The following is an 18,217-nucleotide window of genomic DNA, read 5'->3' on the forward strand; positions in this document are numbered from 1 at the left end:
AAAATCTTTTGTTGTTTGTCTGAAATTCAAACTTAGTTGGACATCCTCTCCTTTGTCGGAATACCCCTTCTCACGGGTGACAGAGGTGGTGAGGACTGCTCTAAAGATCAACCCACGTGGCGTCTAGTTGGCCTTTTTACAGCTGTGTACTCATGTGGCCCCCACTTGAGACTGTTGCTTTAAATTAGCCTCCCTTAGTTAGGCGGTTGTAGTCTTCAGTCATATAGCTCTTGTGAAGTGTTTGACCAGAGGGACTTCAATATGCTTGTGTAGTTGGAAGTTTTTCTCTGTCTTACTTGGTCCCACTGGATCTGTTTCTCTCCCCTTCCCCCTGGCTGGGTCCCTGAAGCCACTCATGAAATAATCACTCATAAGCTAATATTAAATATAATTGTTTGGCCAAATGGCTTAGGCATATTACTGGCTAGCTCTCTCTTATAAATTAACCCATTTCTATTAATCTATATATTGCCTCAAGACTGTGGTTTACCAGTAATTCTTTGGCATCTCCTTGGCAGTTACATGGCATCTCCCACAACTTGGCCTTCTTTCTATCTGCATCTTCATTGCCTGCCTAGCTATGTTCTGCCTGGCTATTGGCCAAAACAGCTTTATTCATCAAGCAATAAAAGCAACACATATTCACATCATACAGGACACCCCATATCAGACTTGGGTAAACATGGTCCAAAATCTGGAGTCTGTTTTGTGTAAAAGCCTTGATTTTTGATTTCTGAATAGATCTGAAGAAACTCCTTACATCTAGTTTTTCTTGCCAGCCTTCTCCAAAGTGAAGTTGTCGCGAGCCTGAAAGTCACCTGTCTGCAAGAAACATCTTTTGATGTCATCTCTCTGCTAACAGTGCTTCAAATGAAATCTATAGCCAACATTGTTTGGAGATTACTGATTTTCTGACAGGTACAGACATGTAAATTTGTTTTCTGAAGTGGATTCCTGTTATTGTTGTCATTTGCTAACCTGAGAATATCTCGAACAACTCAAAAGACAAACCTTTGAGCACGTCTGGGAGGGGTTAACTGTGAGGTGGGGAAAGGTGGGTGGTGCCGTTCCATAAGCTGGGACCCTGGCTGAATAAAAGGAAGAAGTGAGATGAGAGGCAGCATCATTTCCCTCCACTTCCTGACTGTGAATGCAAGGTGACTGGGTAGGGAAGGCATGGAGACACGAGGAGCAACCAGCTGTTGCCACACTTCTCTATCTGGACGGAGTGGCAAATTAGAGCAAATGTTTCCTTCCTTACGTTGCTTCTTGTCAGCTATGTCTCAGAGGAACAATGCGGGCTTTCTCCCAAGCGTCTCTGGGTTGTGTGAGGTCCACTCAGCAGTTGGTACTCTATAGCCTCAAGCCCACACACTGAAGACAGGGTGCTTTCTCACTGCACCAGATGGTTTGATGGATACATCTCAAAGCAGTTCCTTCAAGACAAAGGTTTTGGTAACCAGAGAGTCAAGACGCTCTGGCCATTTCCCAACTGCCTCTGCTTTGGAGGACCAGGGCCCTGAGATGGGGAGTCTCTCAGGGAGCAACAGACACTGCAGAGACAAAATTGCCAAAAGGTGGAGTAAAAAAGAAAAGAATAAGCAGCACTGATATAGTTTTTACTGTATGTACTAATGTACATTGAAGAAAAGCATTAAGTGTGGAGAGCTGAGTTAATGACGACCACGTCCCAGAGAATTCCTACAGCATCAAATGAACTTGTCTGATAAGTTTAGGAAGAGAGCTTTGGGGTCAGCAGAGGGAGAAGCCGGGTTGCCCAAAGACAATGAAAAGTATGTGGGATGAGGAAGATCACACATGAACCAACGAAGAGCAAAACGTTTAACATTTTAATTCTGCTCGAATTAAGCAAAAAAGGGGCAGGAGAAGAAGAGTACAGAGACAGACACTCTGTCAGGAGTGTGTGCCACAGAGCATTCAGGGTCATCGAGAGGGAAGGACAAGATAGTTGCCTGTCAGAACGTGTACTACTGAACACAGCTTCAGTGGGCAGGGTAGCCAGGATTCCCAGGAGGACTCCCCATTGCAGAGACCAGTATTCACTTCTCTGGGGCATGAATGAAGCATTCTCAGATCAAATCAGACTCACATGAATGGGAGCCAAATTGTGTGACAATGGCTGCTGATGTTCTGAAGTTGAACACTGGGGAGAAGGACAAACAGAGAAATAATGAAGGCACATGATCTTCTCAGCCCTAACCAGAAAGCAGAGGAAGGAAGCCAGCAAGGACAGCCCCCGAGCACAGGGCTCTGCAGCCAGGGCAGCTGGGGATCAGGGACACTCTGCCTGGTGGCAGGGACTTCAGTGCCTGTAGCTCTTCCTGCTGGAGGACGAGGTGGTGGTGTACTTGATGGTGGAAGAGCTGCCACCAGAGGAGCTGAGGCCACCACTGATGCCTCTGCCACTGCCAGAACTGAAGCCACCTCCAAGGCCGTGGCTGCTGCTGTAGGAGTAGCTGCTGCCTCCTCCCAGGCCCAAGCTGCTGCCGGCACCACCTGCACTGCCATAGCCGCTGGACACGGTGGACTGCACCACAGCTGTGAAGGACGCAAGAGGGGACAAAGGTCACGGTGAGCCCACTCTGTCCAGTGATCCAGACACGAGGCAGGGGAAGGACAGGCGGGCAAGCATACTACTTACAGATGTTGACTGGTCCAATGCCTTCACCATTCAGCCTGGAAGAAAACAGAACAGGTAAGAAAGAGGAAGCCATGACCTCAGTCTCCATGGGAACCCTCAGCCTGTTGACAGTTCACAGAGAATCCCTGGTCCAGTGGTCCCTGAAGGTAGTCACTGTGGCCACAGCTAGTGCTCCCTACCCTGTACTCAGTGCCTGGCATCATGGAGGTGTCCTCAGAGGCTAGAGGAGGGTGAGAACTCACCTGCACTCCTCTCCTTCCAGCAGCTTCCTGTAGGTGGCGATCTCCACATCAAGGGCCAGCTTGACATTCATGAGCTCCTGATACTCCTTCAGAAGCCTGGCCATGTCCTGTTTGGCCTTCTGCAGGGCATCCTCCAGACCTTCCAGCTTGTTCTTCCCCAGAACCCATGTGAAGCTGGTAGCCCTGGGATTACAAATGTGTACTACTAAGTCCAGCATCATATGAATTCTGGGTATTTAAATTCAAGTCCTAGAGCTTATGTGACAAATTTGTTGTCTACTGTGCTGTCGCTTGAGTCTCCAGAGACTATTTTTGATGATCACACTGCAACTTCTTATGCCATAGTATGGCCATACCAAGAGACTGGTGGACACTCAGAAGGTGGCCAGTCCCATGACTTCCTCTCATCTCAGAAACCCTCACAAATTTTTGTTCTTTATTTCTCTGCTCCTGCTATGTTCTCATTTTTCCTGGAACCCTCATCAAATTGGTGGCACCTCACTTTTTCTGGCCCAGTTCTTCCTTTCCAGTCAGTTACTGTGTGAAGCTGCAGTCCATGGGTCTCCTATTACAAAGTTCAGCCTTATGATCAAACAGCTCTGAGCAACTGGGATTGGTTCTATTTAGGTCATGGGTCCATTGACCCATAGGTTGGATCTGTCTTGCTCATCAACTTGATTCCTAAGTATAGGTATCACATGGCCTCCTCTTGCCAGTTCTTCTTTTCCCCCAGCAAATATTTCTGAGTCGGTTGTTGACACATGCTCAGGACAAGCTGTGATATTTCCTTCCATATTGCCCATAACACAGTGGCTTTTTGTCTTGGTTGATCTCAGATTTCACCTGTTGTGTCGTGTAGTCCTCAGAAATATCTTTCCTGATGGAGTAAGGTCATCTCTGTGTCTGCTTTCTATTACCTGCAGAGATTCATGCTGTGGTGCACAAGAGAGACAATAGGTGGATTTTACCCGTGGATGCGTTTTACTTCCGAATCCAGCCTTCGTTGACCTATGGCTTCTCCTCAAGACTTAGGCAGTTTGCTGTTTTGGGTTATTAACATTTTTAGTTAGGAGATAGGAGATAACAGGTTGGATATCTCTCTTAGAAAGTGCCTGCTGTATCCTGAAAGTCAACGCCGTTCAGTGAAGCTTCAAGTTTTTGTGTATTACTGCTCCCGGTGTAGTGTTTTTATGGGATTCCCAAGTGTGTGAACGAGTATGTCTCTGATTCTCATGCCTTTGCTTGAGCTCTTTTCCTTCTGTTCATTTGTCTCGTCCAACTTTGATGGAACAGTTTTTGTTTTATCTTGTATTTTATTATAATATAATAGAATCCTGTTTGTTTCTAATGGGAGACAGAAAGGGAGTGGGTCTGGAAGGGAGGGGGTGGAGGAAGAACTAGAAGGAGCAAAGGGAGGGGAAACTGTAGTCAGGATATATTATAGGAAAAAAAAACATCTATTTCAATAAATTAAATATGCTGGGGAGACAGAGATAGATAGACAGACAGACAGACAGACAGACAGACAGACACTTGAACAAGTGTGTCTAGGTTCTTTTCTGTTCCACTTTTCTTCCTGTCTCTAGGTTTTTTGCTTCTTAGAGCAGTGTCTAGTTCTGGAGTGCAAGTGCAGGGCGATTTGCTGTGATAGGATTGATCCAAGCTTCTTTTCAGAGCATTTCTACTCCCAATGAAGTAAGAAGCCTTCTGCAGTTCAGGAGACAGCCCAGGAGTCCTCAGGAGCTCTCAGCTCACTGCTTATCCTGGTCTGATCTCAGGACTGGGCTCAGTGTGGTTCTCTTCTGAGTGATGTCATTCCATCTTCATAGTTACAAAAAGGACACAGCAGCTTGACCTGCAGATAGATCACATACACACATGTATAATATTGTAGAGACATAATATATACAATACATATACTTTATATTGAAGATCCTTGTCTTTTCTTTCTCAGAATTGTGAAGCACATTGTTCATCGTTACTAAACAGTTCACTTAAAAACAAACCAAATCTCTCCTAGAACCCCTGTAAATCTTTTTGCTCTATGTTTTTTTTTTTTATTTTTGGTAACAATTTGTGATTTATTTGCTAAAGATTGGTCCTCATTTCTCAACCTGGTCCCCAGTCTTTCTGAGGTGAGGTTTGGAGAGTGGGCCAGTCTTCTCCACCACACATGGCTGTCAGGTGCAAGTCAAAGTGTCCTTTGTGTCCTTTGCGGAGTGCTAATGCACCCCTTGATGGCTTGATGCTTTGCTCCTACAGCAGGGTCCACTTGATATCTAAAACCTTGTCCTACTGCTCCAGGAACCACGCCTAAAGGAGAGACATGGTGGTCTTGTATAAGACAGAGGCAGGGACACATAAGTGTCAAGTTCTCAGTGGGTCTGGCTCCCATATTGCACAGCTTGGCATGTGCTGAGGCTGAGAGATCTGCCATTTAAACCCTTCTTTGTGCTGTTCTAATTCTCTACAGAAATTCCAGTAGGCCATGATGGAATGTCCACCCTCTAGATTTCAACTTCCTTAAATCAAGATCATAACCCTATATGTGGTTATGTAATTGAATTTGGGGATCATGAGATGTTTGGCAACAGTGTAAAGGTTCTGTATGTGCATGGACTGAAATTTTTTTATTATGAAACTGTTGGCTAGTTACAACCGTTTCTTATTGGCTAACTCTGTTTTAAATTTAACCCATTTCTATCAATCTAAGTGCTTCCATGTGGTCTTACTGGAGAGAGAGAGAGAGTCGGGACCTCTTATCATCTCACATCCTACATCCTGACTCCTCTCTACTACATATCCCAGAATCCTCCTTGTCTCCTAATCCTGCCTAACTTGCTTTCCTGTTGGTCAACAGAGCTTTATTCATTAACCAATAAGAGAAAGATATACACAGAATGACATCTCCCATCATCTCCTCTTTTCTGTATAAAATAAAAAGGGTTTTAACTTTAACATAGTAAAATATATAACAAAACAGTTATCAAATAAGACCTATAATTAACAATATTTAGTTCATTAACATTTAGCAAGATTTAAAGAAAATATTCCATCATCTATCCTGTCTTTGTGAGTCTAAAATCGTATATGTAACTTATCTTTAATCATAACTAAGGATAACTATAATCATAACTATCTGTCTTCATCTCCATCAAAGACCACAGAAGGATAATATATACACTCTAGAAATGATAGACAACTTGATGCCTAGTCAGTCACCCAAAGTTCTTCTGTAATGTTCCATCTTCTGCCTATCGGCCATAGTGTGTCTGGCAGACTCCTCAGCAAAGCAGGAAACTTTAAACTGTCCACTTGTACTGTCAGTTTGTCAATCACTTTTCTCTGTGTCTGTGGAATGTCTGGCAGACTCTTCCATGAATCAGGAACCCTGTAGCAATGTCCATCATATTTCAGCAGTCACTTTTCTATGGGTCCTGCATGTCCAGTTTATACATCATAAAGTCAAACAGTCCAGACAGCAGTATCTTGCTCAAATGGATAGTCTTGCCATATTAGAAGCAAACTCCATAATGAGTTTCTTCGAAGTTCATCTTCCTTTTTGACACAGGTGACGTTGCCAGGAGCAGTTGTACCTCATTGATAAGAAAAACCCTAAACCATTTTAAATGCCATATTCTGTAGGTTTTTGAAAGGTTTGAAGAATGCCTATCCAAGTGAAATATATCTCTATATATCTAGAAAACCTAACTAACTTCACCATAAGCTTTGACTATCATAGGTAACTATCTACAATCTGTACTTAATTATATATTACATTTTAAAATGAGCCATATAAACACAATACCTAAACAAGAGGATAAATACACATATCACAAAATAGACCTTAAATTGAATTAATAAATGAAAACCCATTCCAAAACAAGGCATTCATTTCTATATCATAATCCCCTTTTTACCTTATAAAGAGATTGGTTGTGATCATTAACCATTTATAATCATCCCCATTTAAGTGAAAATAAACATTTGTAGACAATAATTTGGAATTTGGGCATCGTTCTTCCCAAACTGCCTCCTGCTGGTTGGGAATGCTGCCATACCATGAGAATCCAAAATACAGAAATCTTGGCTGAAGTCTGTAAGACTGCCTTTTCACAGCTGTTTTAAATGTTGGATCACCTGGGACACTGTTTCAGGGAGTTCTTGCTTGATCAAACCATGTTAGCCTGGAAGAGATCCACAGCTTTTCATTTTCTGTGGAAACAAAAATAGAAATTCTTTTTACCAATAACCTGTCCTTAGACTTAAATTTTGAAGTTAAAGTTTGAAATAGAGAAGTTGGATTAATTTAGCAGCATTGATAATCAAGTATATTTTAGCAGTTGTTCCTTCCATAGTAATTGAGCAATTGAAAGACAGCACAATACCATACAGTATCCAAACTCTCTGTGTACTTTTCATCTTCACATGGCTTTTTTATTACTCTATTTCTTCTACTTCTATTTTTTTTTAAGACAGTGTTTCTCTGTGTAATTTTTGTCTGTCCTGAAATTTACTCTATATTCCAGGCTGGCCTTGAAATCACAGAGATCTGCTTGCCTCTGCCTCCTGAGTGCTGGGATTAAAGGCATGTGCCACCACACCCAGCTACTCTTTTTCTTTTTCTTTTTTTTTTTAACCACTTTATCCTGTTTCTTTTTCTCTCCCAAGCCTATGTATAGTTTAAACACACTGTAAACCTTTAGAGGTTGTTCTTTATCTTAATCTGCCTTTACTGTAAATCTTTATCTTTTTCTAGCCATGAGTCTTTTATCTGCTAAACAACAACATTGCTTTTCAATATGGCAGGGGTACGTTTACTACCAGCAGTAAGAGCTATATGCTCACTGCCTTGGTCTATGCTGCTATCAAGCAGCATGCTGCTGGCTTGGAGATGTGGTCACTGCCATTGCCAGCTGCTCATGCACACCATTAAATTGTTAGCAGGGCCTCTTAAAAGAGCCAGGCATTTTTGTTTGTTTGTTTTGTTTTGTTTTTTTCCTGCTTATACAGAGTCAGGAAACCTCCCTCAAAGGAGCTACATGAGTGTTCGCTTGTCTCTAGAAAAACAGCCTGACGGAGAAAAATGCTGCTACCAAGAAGCCTTTCTTGTCTCTGATGCTTTGTTTTTTAAATCCCTTTTTAAGCCTTTGTCAAGATTTAAGTGGAACTTCTTAGTACCCACGATATAGGCGTCATTTTGTTATGAGCGGTATCTGTTTTATGTATGTACACACTCAGATTTATGTAAAACTTTCTTGGGCAAAACATGGTCATCAGCAGGAAAAGTTTAAGTCCTATTAAAGAAGGTGGTTTTCTGATTCCAGCTGAGGCAGGGGGAGACCCTGCTTCCTGGCCACCCATTCATTACCTCCTCCAGGAATAAGCTGTGTGCTTTCCCATGATCACTAATGAGCAAATTGCTAGAGAAGCACAAGCAGGTGTGGGTTAGGCTTAAGCTGAACACGGTTGCCAAAGAGGCTACAGATGTGGAGGTGAAAAGCTGAGAGTTATGAGGGCCAGAAAGGGATGTCTCTGAGAACAAGTGACTGCCCCAGCAGGGGCCATATCAGGAGACAGACCCTACAGTCTTTTCTCCCTACTTCCTTTGAAGTAATGCCAATTCTCTTCTCCTCCTCCTTCAAAAGTGTGTGTGTGTGTGTGTGTGTGTGTGTGTGTGTGTGTGTGTGTGTGTGTGCATGGGCGCATGCACATGCCCTTGAAGGCCAGAGGTTTCAGATTCTCCAGAGCTGGAGTTACAGAGTTGTGAGCTGCCAGTTGTGTTAAGGTGTTAGGATTCAGACTTGGGTCCTCTGAGGAGCAGCAAATGTTCTTACCCATGGCACCATCTCTCCAGCCCAATGCTGGCTCTTCTCAAGGCCAGCTATAAGGTTGAGTTGCATCTCAAGGAATCCCCAGGGTTGTGCCCTGGAGTCAGGAGCAGCCTGTTCTCAGCAATCATACCCTTCCCTGCTGCACCTCACTCCACCTCTGGGCTGGGTTCCCATGCATGTGGAGCCCCTGGATTTAGCCACTGTGGCTGGAGTCCACAGCATCTGTGCTGGATCATGGACAATTCAGGTAGAGTGGACAACCAGTATGTCCTTGTGCTAGTACAAAGTCCTTAGATTTCAGCGTGTCACTAAAGCTCCTTCATTGTCATTTCTGGTCTGAATGCTAGAGAAGAGGATTGACTAGCTTCCTTTGCAGGGCAATGACATATCCAACCAACCTTGCCATTGAGGCACCCTTCTGCACCTTGCATGTGTCTGTGTCATTGCAAAAGGACTCTGTTGTTCCCCCCTGCAGTCCTAAATGGGTGGAGGAATGTTGTACAATGTTTCTTCTCAATGGACCTTAAAAATCACAGTCTAGATCCTAGAGTCCTTTCTCCTGGGGAGCAGAAAGAGTAACTAAGTTTCATCTTAGATATCTTAGATGGTCTACAACTAAAGCATGGCTTAGAAAATCTTTCTAATAGCCTTCTCTATTTAAAAACATTAAAAAAAAAGAAAAGAAAAAAAAGAAGAGATTCTCATTATGTAGCTGCAACCTATGGCAATTTCCCTGCCTTAGTCCCTAAATGCTGGGATTACAGACATGAGCCACCAAACCTGGTCTCTTATACCTTTCTAATATTCACTCAACATTAAAAATGTAAGAAGATCCAGGCATGGTGGCACACACCTTTAATACCAGCCAGCACTGTGGAGGCAGAGGCTCTGCAAATTGGAGGCCAGCTTCATCTACATAGTGAGTTCTAAGCTAATCAGACAGTACACAGTGAGACACTGTCTCAAAAACTAATTTAGAAATAACACAAATTTTAGAATGTTACAAGTGAGTTGAGCTTACACCAATTTGAGATAACTGGTATTTTTGTATAGACCCTAGATTTCTCCCTCTCTCCCTCCCCCTTTTTAGTTTCCTTCCTCCTTGCTCTCTTCCCTTCTTTTGGCATACCTCGCTTTCTTGTGTGGCAGTTTTGTAAGTCTGCTTACAAAATCATTGTTAGTTAAAAATACAGAGGCCACTCTGAGGCAGTGTCTGAGCTTGATTTTTTTAAACCTTAATTTGGAATTGGTTTTAGACACAAAACGATGCAAAGACAGCACCAAGGGATGCTATGTAGTCAGACCCAGCTCCCTTTAATATTAATATACTTCATACTGACATTTTCATTCATTACAGTTAATGAACAAATATAAATATGCTCTCAAGGAGTCCATACTTCTTATTTTGGGGCCTTTGTCTGATGCAGGATGCCCTAGCTCACTTTCATCAAATGGCTGGAGACAGTTTGCCAGGTTTTAAATGCTTTTATGGTCTTGAAAGTTTGGGGGAGCAGAGGCTCTATGTTCCATAGAATCTTTTGGTTGTTCTTTGACACTTTCCCTGATGATTACAGCAGGGGTTCTGGGATTCTTGGGGGAGCCTGAGAACTGAGGCTCCTTCTGATCATGTGATGGTGTCAATAGTTGACACCACTGTGGATGGAGTTCTGAATCACCTGGGTAAGGCAGCTCCTCAACATCGCTGCTGTACAGTTCCCCTTCACCTCCTTCCCACACCGCACCTTTGGCAAGAAGTTCTTCATCAGAGCCCACACCTGGGGAGGAGTTGCACTATGCCTGGAGGAAGGAGGAATACTTACACAAACTTGGGTTTGCAATCCCTTTATGTATCACTGATTTATTTCACTAGCCATTTGTTTGCAATTATGTAGGCTCATGAGTATTTTCCTTGTACTTTAGGTCATAATCCAATAGTTATTTATTTGACAAATGGCTTAAGTTATTCTAATTCAGCCACTGGGAGCTCTGTTCACTGTGGATTTGTTTTAGGCCTTAACCGATATTATTTCCTCCTGACTTTCTGCCATGGCCTGATGCACTAGGAGCCTAAAACCAGTTGTTGCTCTGAGAGGCCTTCTTTCCTGGTATCAGGAAGGATTCTTCAGAAATATAAAACCAGCAGAACAGTCATATATGAAGACTTTGACTTTAAGGAACTATCTTGCCTAATTATGGAGCAGGAAAAAAAATCTCAAATCTATAGAACTAGAATGTCAGATTGAGTCTGAAGGCCCGATGCCTCTGCTTAGCCAGGAAGACTTGGAATCCTAGTGTAAAGCCCTTGGTTGGAAAGCTCTGTTATTCAAAGGAGGGTCAGTCTTTCATTCCACTCCAGCCTTCCTTCTGCTGATGGAATGAAGGCCTCTCACAGTATGAGCAATGGGCTTTACTTAGCCTCCTCTCCAAATGCAAACCTTATCCTAAAACATCATCACAGACATATCCAGAATAATATTTGATCAAGTGTCTGGGCACTCTGTGGTTTCACACTGACACATGAAAATCATTGTAATAGTTATATTAGGCCATAGTGCTAAGAACAAAGATCTAGACACTAGATATGTTCAGTGCAACTAAAGTGTCACAATTTCTAGACCCTGTCAGATAACAGATGTGTGTGTGTTTGTGTGTGTGTGTGTGTGTGCATACATACATACACATAATTTATACATATGGTATTCATTTATATATATGATATTCATTTTATACATGGTATTCATTTGTTTTTTCAGTGCTGGAAATTGAAACCAGGGCCTTGCATGTGCTAAGCAAGCACTCTACCACTGAACTGCATCCATAGCTCTGTGTGTTTTCATAAGTAACCATCCTATGTCCAACTCCAAATCATTAGCATCATGGTCCTTCTAGCCTCTTCCCTTGCTTTCCTACAGAATGTGATGAGAAATATAGCTCAGACAACCTGTCACCTATTTTCTTAGATGTCCTGTTTCACAATCCACATTATAATAGTTAATTTTCTGTGCCAACTTAAATGGAACATAGGTGCCCAGATATTTGGGTGTGGCTGTGAATGTATTTCTTTGAGATTAACTCTGCAATGATAGAGTGAAGCAAACTGCTCTCAATAATGAGAATAGGTCTGATCAAAGTAGTTGAAGGAACTAACAGGACGAAGAGGCTGAACCAGAGGGCATTCCCTTTGCCTGACTACCATTGACAGGACATTGTTTCATTCCAACAAAGTAAATATTGGCTGTCCTGGGTCTCCAGCTTGGTAGGTGTAGATATTGTAACTTGTCAGCCTCCAAAATTACACCAACCAAATATTTAATCGAGCCTCTCTCCTTCTATCCTTCTTCCCCTTTGATAGGATAGACTGTTTGTCTGCTAGATAGTGAGTGATTAACACACATGTGCCATGTGTTCAGAATTCCCAAGCCATGTCCCCACGGGATCAACAGTACTCCCACAAAGCCTTACCCTTTAGTCTCACTTGCTTCTAAAGCCTGTTACGTCAGCCTTTGCTTTCCTTCCCCCTTCAGTGAGATAGGTAATAAAGTTGAATTATTTTATCACACTGTGCATTCCCTTGTAGGTTACCTCAAACTTATAAGTCATTGTGGGGAGGAGGTCCTGGGGGAGACTGCTCAGTCAATAAAGAACTCATTGCACAAACTTGAATTTGATCCCCAGCATTTGTGTAGAAGGCAAGCCCTACAGAACATGCCTTAGACATTGAGCTTGGCTGAATTGGTGAGCTCCAGGTTGAGAAAGAGACACTGAAAAACAGTATTTTAAATTAGTTCACTGGGATTTTATGCACATCTACAATGTATTTTGATCACATTCATTAACTCTTGACTCCTCCTCCTACCAGATCCCTCCTCCACTGCATAATGTCTCTTTATCACTCTCCTCTTCTCTCACCCACAAAATGTGATTGGTGCTTCCCAAATACGCATGGGTGTGGGCCCCTCCATTGGAGCACGGTTGACCTGTCAGGAACCACATCTTCGAAGAAAACCGACTCACTCCATCTCGAGCGTTCAAATCAGCCCAGGGAATGGCTCCATCAGTATAGTACTTTTTGCACAGGCACCAGGGCTTGGGTTTGAGTCCCAGTATCAACTGTCAGTAGTTCCTGAGCTGCAGGTGGGAGCTCATGAGACACTCTCCCCACTATGCTGGAATGTTGACTGTGGCTTCATCGCCAGCAGGTTTTATGCAGCTAACCATGGCTGCTGTGGATTCACAGTGCAGCTGCCCTGTCATGCACAGAAGACACCATTTTGTTCTGGTTTTCCCTGACCACTGGCTCTTATAGTCTTCCGGCCCCCTCTTCTGCCATGGTCCCTGAGACTTGGAGGGAGAGGGTGTAGTGACATAGATGTCCCATTTATGACTGAGCACTTTGTGAACACTTTTTCTCTATCTTTGGACCAGTTGTGAACTTTTTATTTATGTCAACTTGTAAGGGTGTTGGATTATTTTTTTTATTTTTTTATTTTTTATTTATTTATTTTTTTGGCATTTGGAATACCAGATTGTAGTGTTTGCTTTTGAATGTTAAACTAGCCTTACACATTTGGAATGAACCCTGGTTAGTTGTGGTGTAGAATTCTTTGTATATGCCACAGCTTTCTATTTAGTACCATTTTGTTGAACACTTTTATGTAATATTTGTGAGAGGAGTTAGTTTAAGGTTTTCCTTTCTTCGAGCAGCTTTCTCTAGTAGGGTGGTTAGGGTGATATTGGCTCGCATAGAGTGAGTCATACATTGTTTCCTCCATGCCTGTTTCCTAGAGGTAGATGTAGGTGCCATTTCATTTGTCCGTGTTGGCATAATTAGGCAATGATCACATTTCATGGGTTCTCTCATAGGTTTGACTGTTTTCCTTAGTTGATGCATGGCTAGCTACCCTGACCATATCTCCATATCTTACTATTTTTCAGCTTTTAAGATTTGGGTACATTTCCTTAAAATTACATAATGTATTGACATATAGACTCATAATTTTACTTTATGACACTTTAGATTTCTAAGTATGTTGAGATTATAACTTTATCTAAAACCATGTATGTAATAACCCGTACGTCTGTATATACACTTTGTGAATAATGTCCCTTCCCATTGTTCCTTATGGATATAGACTCACGTATGGGGTGCATGGGCTATGATCAGCCATCCCATGCCTGATATTGGGGATGAAAGTGAGACAGTGCCCGTGTAAAAGGGGGAGACGCCCATTTTGGTGGGGAACAATTAGGAGTGAACACTTGAGGATACCTACATGTCAGGTTCCAGAACTACTTTACATGAAATAATCAACATTACAGTCTAGGGGTCTGAATTACTTTGTTTTCTCTGCCAGCTAAAGAATTAAAAGGCAGGAGAAATCTTGACTGCTATAGGCAGCAGGGGATATCACAGACACAGCAGAGATATTCAGCTCAGAACAGAAAGGGTTTGATTCTGGGTGAGCAAACACACACACACACACACACACACACATTTTCACAGGCTCTCTCACACACACAAACACTCACACACATACAAACATGTGCAGTCTTTCACACACATACACACAAATGAACGTCTCTCTCTCTCTCTCTCTCTTTCTCACAGCTTTTGCTCTAATTAGGCAGGGATATGATTCTCTAACAGATACTTTGAGTTAACGCAGGTACAGAGGGACACATAATCTCAGAAAGCCAGGCAGATGAACCAGGCCATTGGGTTTGCATAGTTAGAGCAGTCAATATGCACAGGCTCACATGTGTAAATTCAAGCATCAGTGGATGGGAATTTTTTAGTAGATATAAAATCTACTAAATCGGTGCAGATCTTATCCTTCTGTCTGTCTCCAACCACTACACTCTGAGATTTTAGATGGAGTTCAGGGATGGATGGAGCACAAGCACAGCTTAGAGAAGTCATAGCAGGACTTTATCCAACACTGTTACTTTTTATAAAAATAAGAAAAACACCAGGAATTTTTGTATCTGAAAAGATCACGGAATTAACATGGTGTGGATACCATGTAAGAACTGCACCCAAATGGCAAGCCAAACACTGCTGGCTCAGCTGGATCCAGGTGGAGATGGAATACTACTGGGAAGGGATGCTGAGTGCCAGGGTACCATAACAGTACTGACCTTCTACAGAGGCAGAGAATGAAAATATTAGGGTTTACATTTTCTTTAAAAGAAAGAGTGCACCCCTTGAAAAACCAGAATAGACTTTCATGTCATCCATCCTTTTCTTAATCTGCTTTATATGGGAGTTACAAGAGGCAAAGAGCTGAGAAAACATTACTTGATTACATTTTGTCCATCACTCAGTCACTGGCTTCTGCCAAGGAGGTTCACAAAATCAGAACCCAGGAATAGATTCCCAGCAAGAAAAGGGCAGAAATCATTTTGGTGACACATGTAGCAAAAAAGGTAGAGCTATAGCAGCAAGCATCTGTTGATTAAGTGACACAGTGAGTGACAAGTTATAATGGATCATGAGATGAAGACAAACCTTAGCATTCTGAAGAAAAACAGGGGTTGGTAAATGGGTGTGGTGCACAGGAACAAGGACTCAGCTCCTCAGCCCTAACCAGAGAGCAGAGGAAGGAAGCCAGCAAGGACAGCCCCTGAGCACAGGGCTCTGCAGCCAGGGCAGCTGGGGATCAGTCAGGGACACTCTGCCTGGTGCAGGGACTTCAGTGCCTGTAGCTCTTCCTGCTAGAGGACGAGGTGGTGGTGTACTTGATGGTGGAAGAGCTGCCACCAGAGGAGCTGAGGCCACCACTGATGCCTCTGCCACTGCCAGAACTGAAGCCACCTCCAAGGCCGTGGCTGCTGCTGTAGGAGTAGCTGCTGCCTCCTCCCAGGCCCAAGCTGCTGCCGGCACCACCTGCACTGCCATAGCCGCTGGACACGGTGGACTGCACCACAGCTGTGAAGGACACAAGAGGGGACAAAGGTCACGGTGAGCCCACTCTGTCCAGTGATCCAGACACGAGGCAGGGGAAGGACAGGCGGGCAAGCATACTACTTACAGATGTTGACTGGTCCAATGCCTTCACCAATCAGCCTGGAAGAAAACAGAACAGGTAAGAAAGAGGGAGCCATGACCTCAGTCTCCATGGGAACCCTCAGCCTTTTGACAGTTCACAGAGAATCCCTGGTCCAGTGGTCCCTGAAGGTAGTCACTGTGGCCACAGCTAGTGCTCCCTACCCTGTACTCAGTGCCTGGCATCATGGAGGTGAGGAGGGTGAGCACTCACCTGCACTCCTCTCCTTCCAGCAGCTTCCTGTAGGTGGCGATCTCCACATCAAGGGCCAGCTTGACATTCATGAGCTCCTGGTACTCCTTCAGAAGCCTGGCCATGTCCTGTTTGGCCTTCTGCAGGGCATCCTCCAGACCTTCCAGCTTGCCCCTGGCATCCTTGAGGGCCATCTCCCCACGCTGCTCAGCCTCAGCAATGGCAGCCTGCAGGTTGGCACACTGGACACAGAGAGCAAGAAAACCAACTTTATTGTGGCTCTCTCGAGAGGGTGAGCCCCAGATCTTGGCTCCCAGCAAGCAAGAGTCCAGAGGACAGAAGATAATGGACAGCAATATCTGACATTTTCTGTCTATCCCACCTGCTTCTTGACATGGTCGATCTCAGATCTCAGCCTCTGGATCATGCGGTTGATCTCTGCGATCTCCTGCTTGGTGTTGCGCAGGTCATCCCCGTGTCTTCCTGCTGTGACCTGCAGCTCCTCGTACTGAAGGGCAATTGAAGAGATAACATTTGTGTGAGCTTTGCATGCAAAAGCAAATTCAGTTCTAGATGACCTGCACTATCTTGAGTGTGATGGCTTTTGGAGAACATGGACTACATAGCTCTCTTGGGAACTGAAAATTTGGTCTTTTCACAGTGTCCCAGATTTCCTGAATCTTTTCTGCCAGGATTTAAGCATTTAACATTTTCTTTCACCAAGATATCTGTTTCTCCTATCATGTCTTCAGTGCCTGAGATTTTCTCTTCCACTTTTAGTATTCTGTTGGTGAGGCTTGCCTCTGAGGTTACTGTCTGATTTCTATAATTTTCCTTTCCAGGTTTCCCTGAGTTTGTGTTTTCTTTCTTGATTCTATTTCCGCTTTCAGGTCTTGAACTGTTTCACTCATCTCCTTCCCCCATGTGCTTGTGTTTTCATGGGTTTCTTTAAGGGATTGATTCATTTCCTCTTTCAGGACCTCTATCATATCCACAGAGGCCGTCTGTCTGAAGGTCTTCGTCTTGTGTTTCATCTATGTTCAAGTTCTCAGGGCCTACTGTGTTAGGATCCTGGGCTCTAGTGGAGACATCGTGTCATGGTTGTTGTTGGTTGTGTTTTTGTGCTGGCATCGAGGCATCTTGGTTTATGATTATTGTAATTCAAGGTGCTGATATCTGGTCTTGCCTTTGTTGGGTGGGTGTTTTGTTCCTTGGTTTCTGTTGCCCTGTCTGGTTCTTAGGAGGGTGTTGTGGCTTTGTGTTGTGTATCCTGTTAAGGAATTCTTCTGGGATCCTTCTAGTTGTGGCCAGTAGGGCTCGAGGGAAAATCTATTTCTAGGTATTGTGAACTGATGGTTCTCTCTGCCTCTGTTTGTCTCTCTGTCTCTCTCCCTCCCATACAAATGCATGTATTCACATGTATGTATATATGCAGGTACTCTACATATGCAAGCATGCATGCAATAATTGTCTTCCCGAGTCTGGCTTGTTTCACCTCTTATTTTGTACTCTAGTTGTATCTGTTCTCTTCCCAGATGTTGGCTGACTACAATCTCCCATTACATGTACCACCTTTTCCTCATCCACTCACCAGCTGATTGGACATCTAGACTGAGTCTGTACCTTACCTGTGGTGAATAAATCAAAATATACATGGACTTGCAGGTGTCTCTGCTATGCTGACTTATATTCATTAGTGTGTGTGCCTGGAACTTATGCCAGGCCCATTTCAGATTTCTGAGGAACATCCACACTGAGGGCCACAGTAGATGTGTCACCAGCAGGACTGAAGGGCTCTTCTTATCTGGTGTTTATTTTCTTTATGACAGCATTCTTATTAGGTTGGGATGCAATCTTTCTATAATATTTATTTTAATGGAATATATGCATGTGGGTGGTCTGTGAGTGCACATGCTAGTGTGTGCCCAGTGTGGGTGCTGGGACCGTCTGTTCTGTAAGCGCAGTATGCCTTTTTAGCTCCTGAGCCATCTCTCAAAGCCCTAGGTTTTTAGATCAACTACTCTGCATCTTTTAATTGGACAGTTAATAATATGGGACATTGTTGAGTTATAGTTACTCACTCTAATAATTTGTTCTCACTTTGTTGATTGATTCAACACTATTTGTTCTTCTTTAAAACCTTATTCATTTTGAAGGGGATCCTGGCTTGTTGAGCTGAACAAGTTTGGTTCTTTCCTTTTCCTCATTTGTTCATGTTGCTTCTATAGATATTTATTTATC

The 18,217-nt window shown here is 43.3% G+C and overlaps 2 protein-coding genes across 5 annotated transcripts in view; both read right to left on the reverse strand.

Moving 5' to 3' along the window:
* LOC127226109 (keratin, type II cuticular Hb5) overlaps nucleotides 1-18,217 on the reverse strand; it is a 103,619-nt gene that overhangs the window by 76,182 nt on the left and 9,220 nt on the right. The window lies entirely within an intron of this gene.
* On the reverse strand, nucleotides 2,264-16,511 carry LOC127226113 (keratin, type II cytoskeletal 6B-like). Of its 3 annotated transcripts, none has more exons than XM_051189969.1 (4): nucleotides 16,359-16,509; nucleotides 15,998-16,218; nucleotides 2,663-2,697; nucleotides 2,264-2,559 (listed from the first exon to the last, which is right to left on the reverse strand). In XM_051189969.1, exons 1-4 carry the CDS (start codon nucleotides 16,401-16,403, stop codon nucleotides 2,324-2,326), a joined length of 537 nt encoding a protein of 178 aa, XP_051045926.1. In that variant the 5' UTR covers nucleotides 16,404-16,509; the 3' UTR covers nucleotides 2,264-2,323. The 3 variants fall into 3 exon arrangements, with proteins under 3 accessions (XP_051045926.1, XP_051045928.1, XP_051045927.1); XM_051189971.1 differs by lacking the exon at nucleotides 2,663-2,697 and adding an exon at nucleotides 15,770-15,804; XM_051189970.1 differs by lacking the exons at nucleotides 2,264-2,559; nucleotides 2,663-2,697 and adding exons at nucleotides 15,430-15,666; nucleotides 15,770-15,804 and having other exon boundaries at nucleotides 16,359-16,511.

Source organism: Phodopus roborovskii, unplaced genomic scaffold, assembly GCF_943737965.1.
Source record: "Phodopus roborovskii unplaced genomic scaffold, PHOROB, whole genome shotgun sequence".
Taxonomy (NCBI): Eukaryota; Metazoa; Chordata; class Mammalia; order Rodentia; family Cricetidae; genus Phodopus; species Phodopus roborovskii.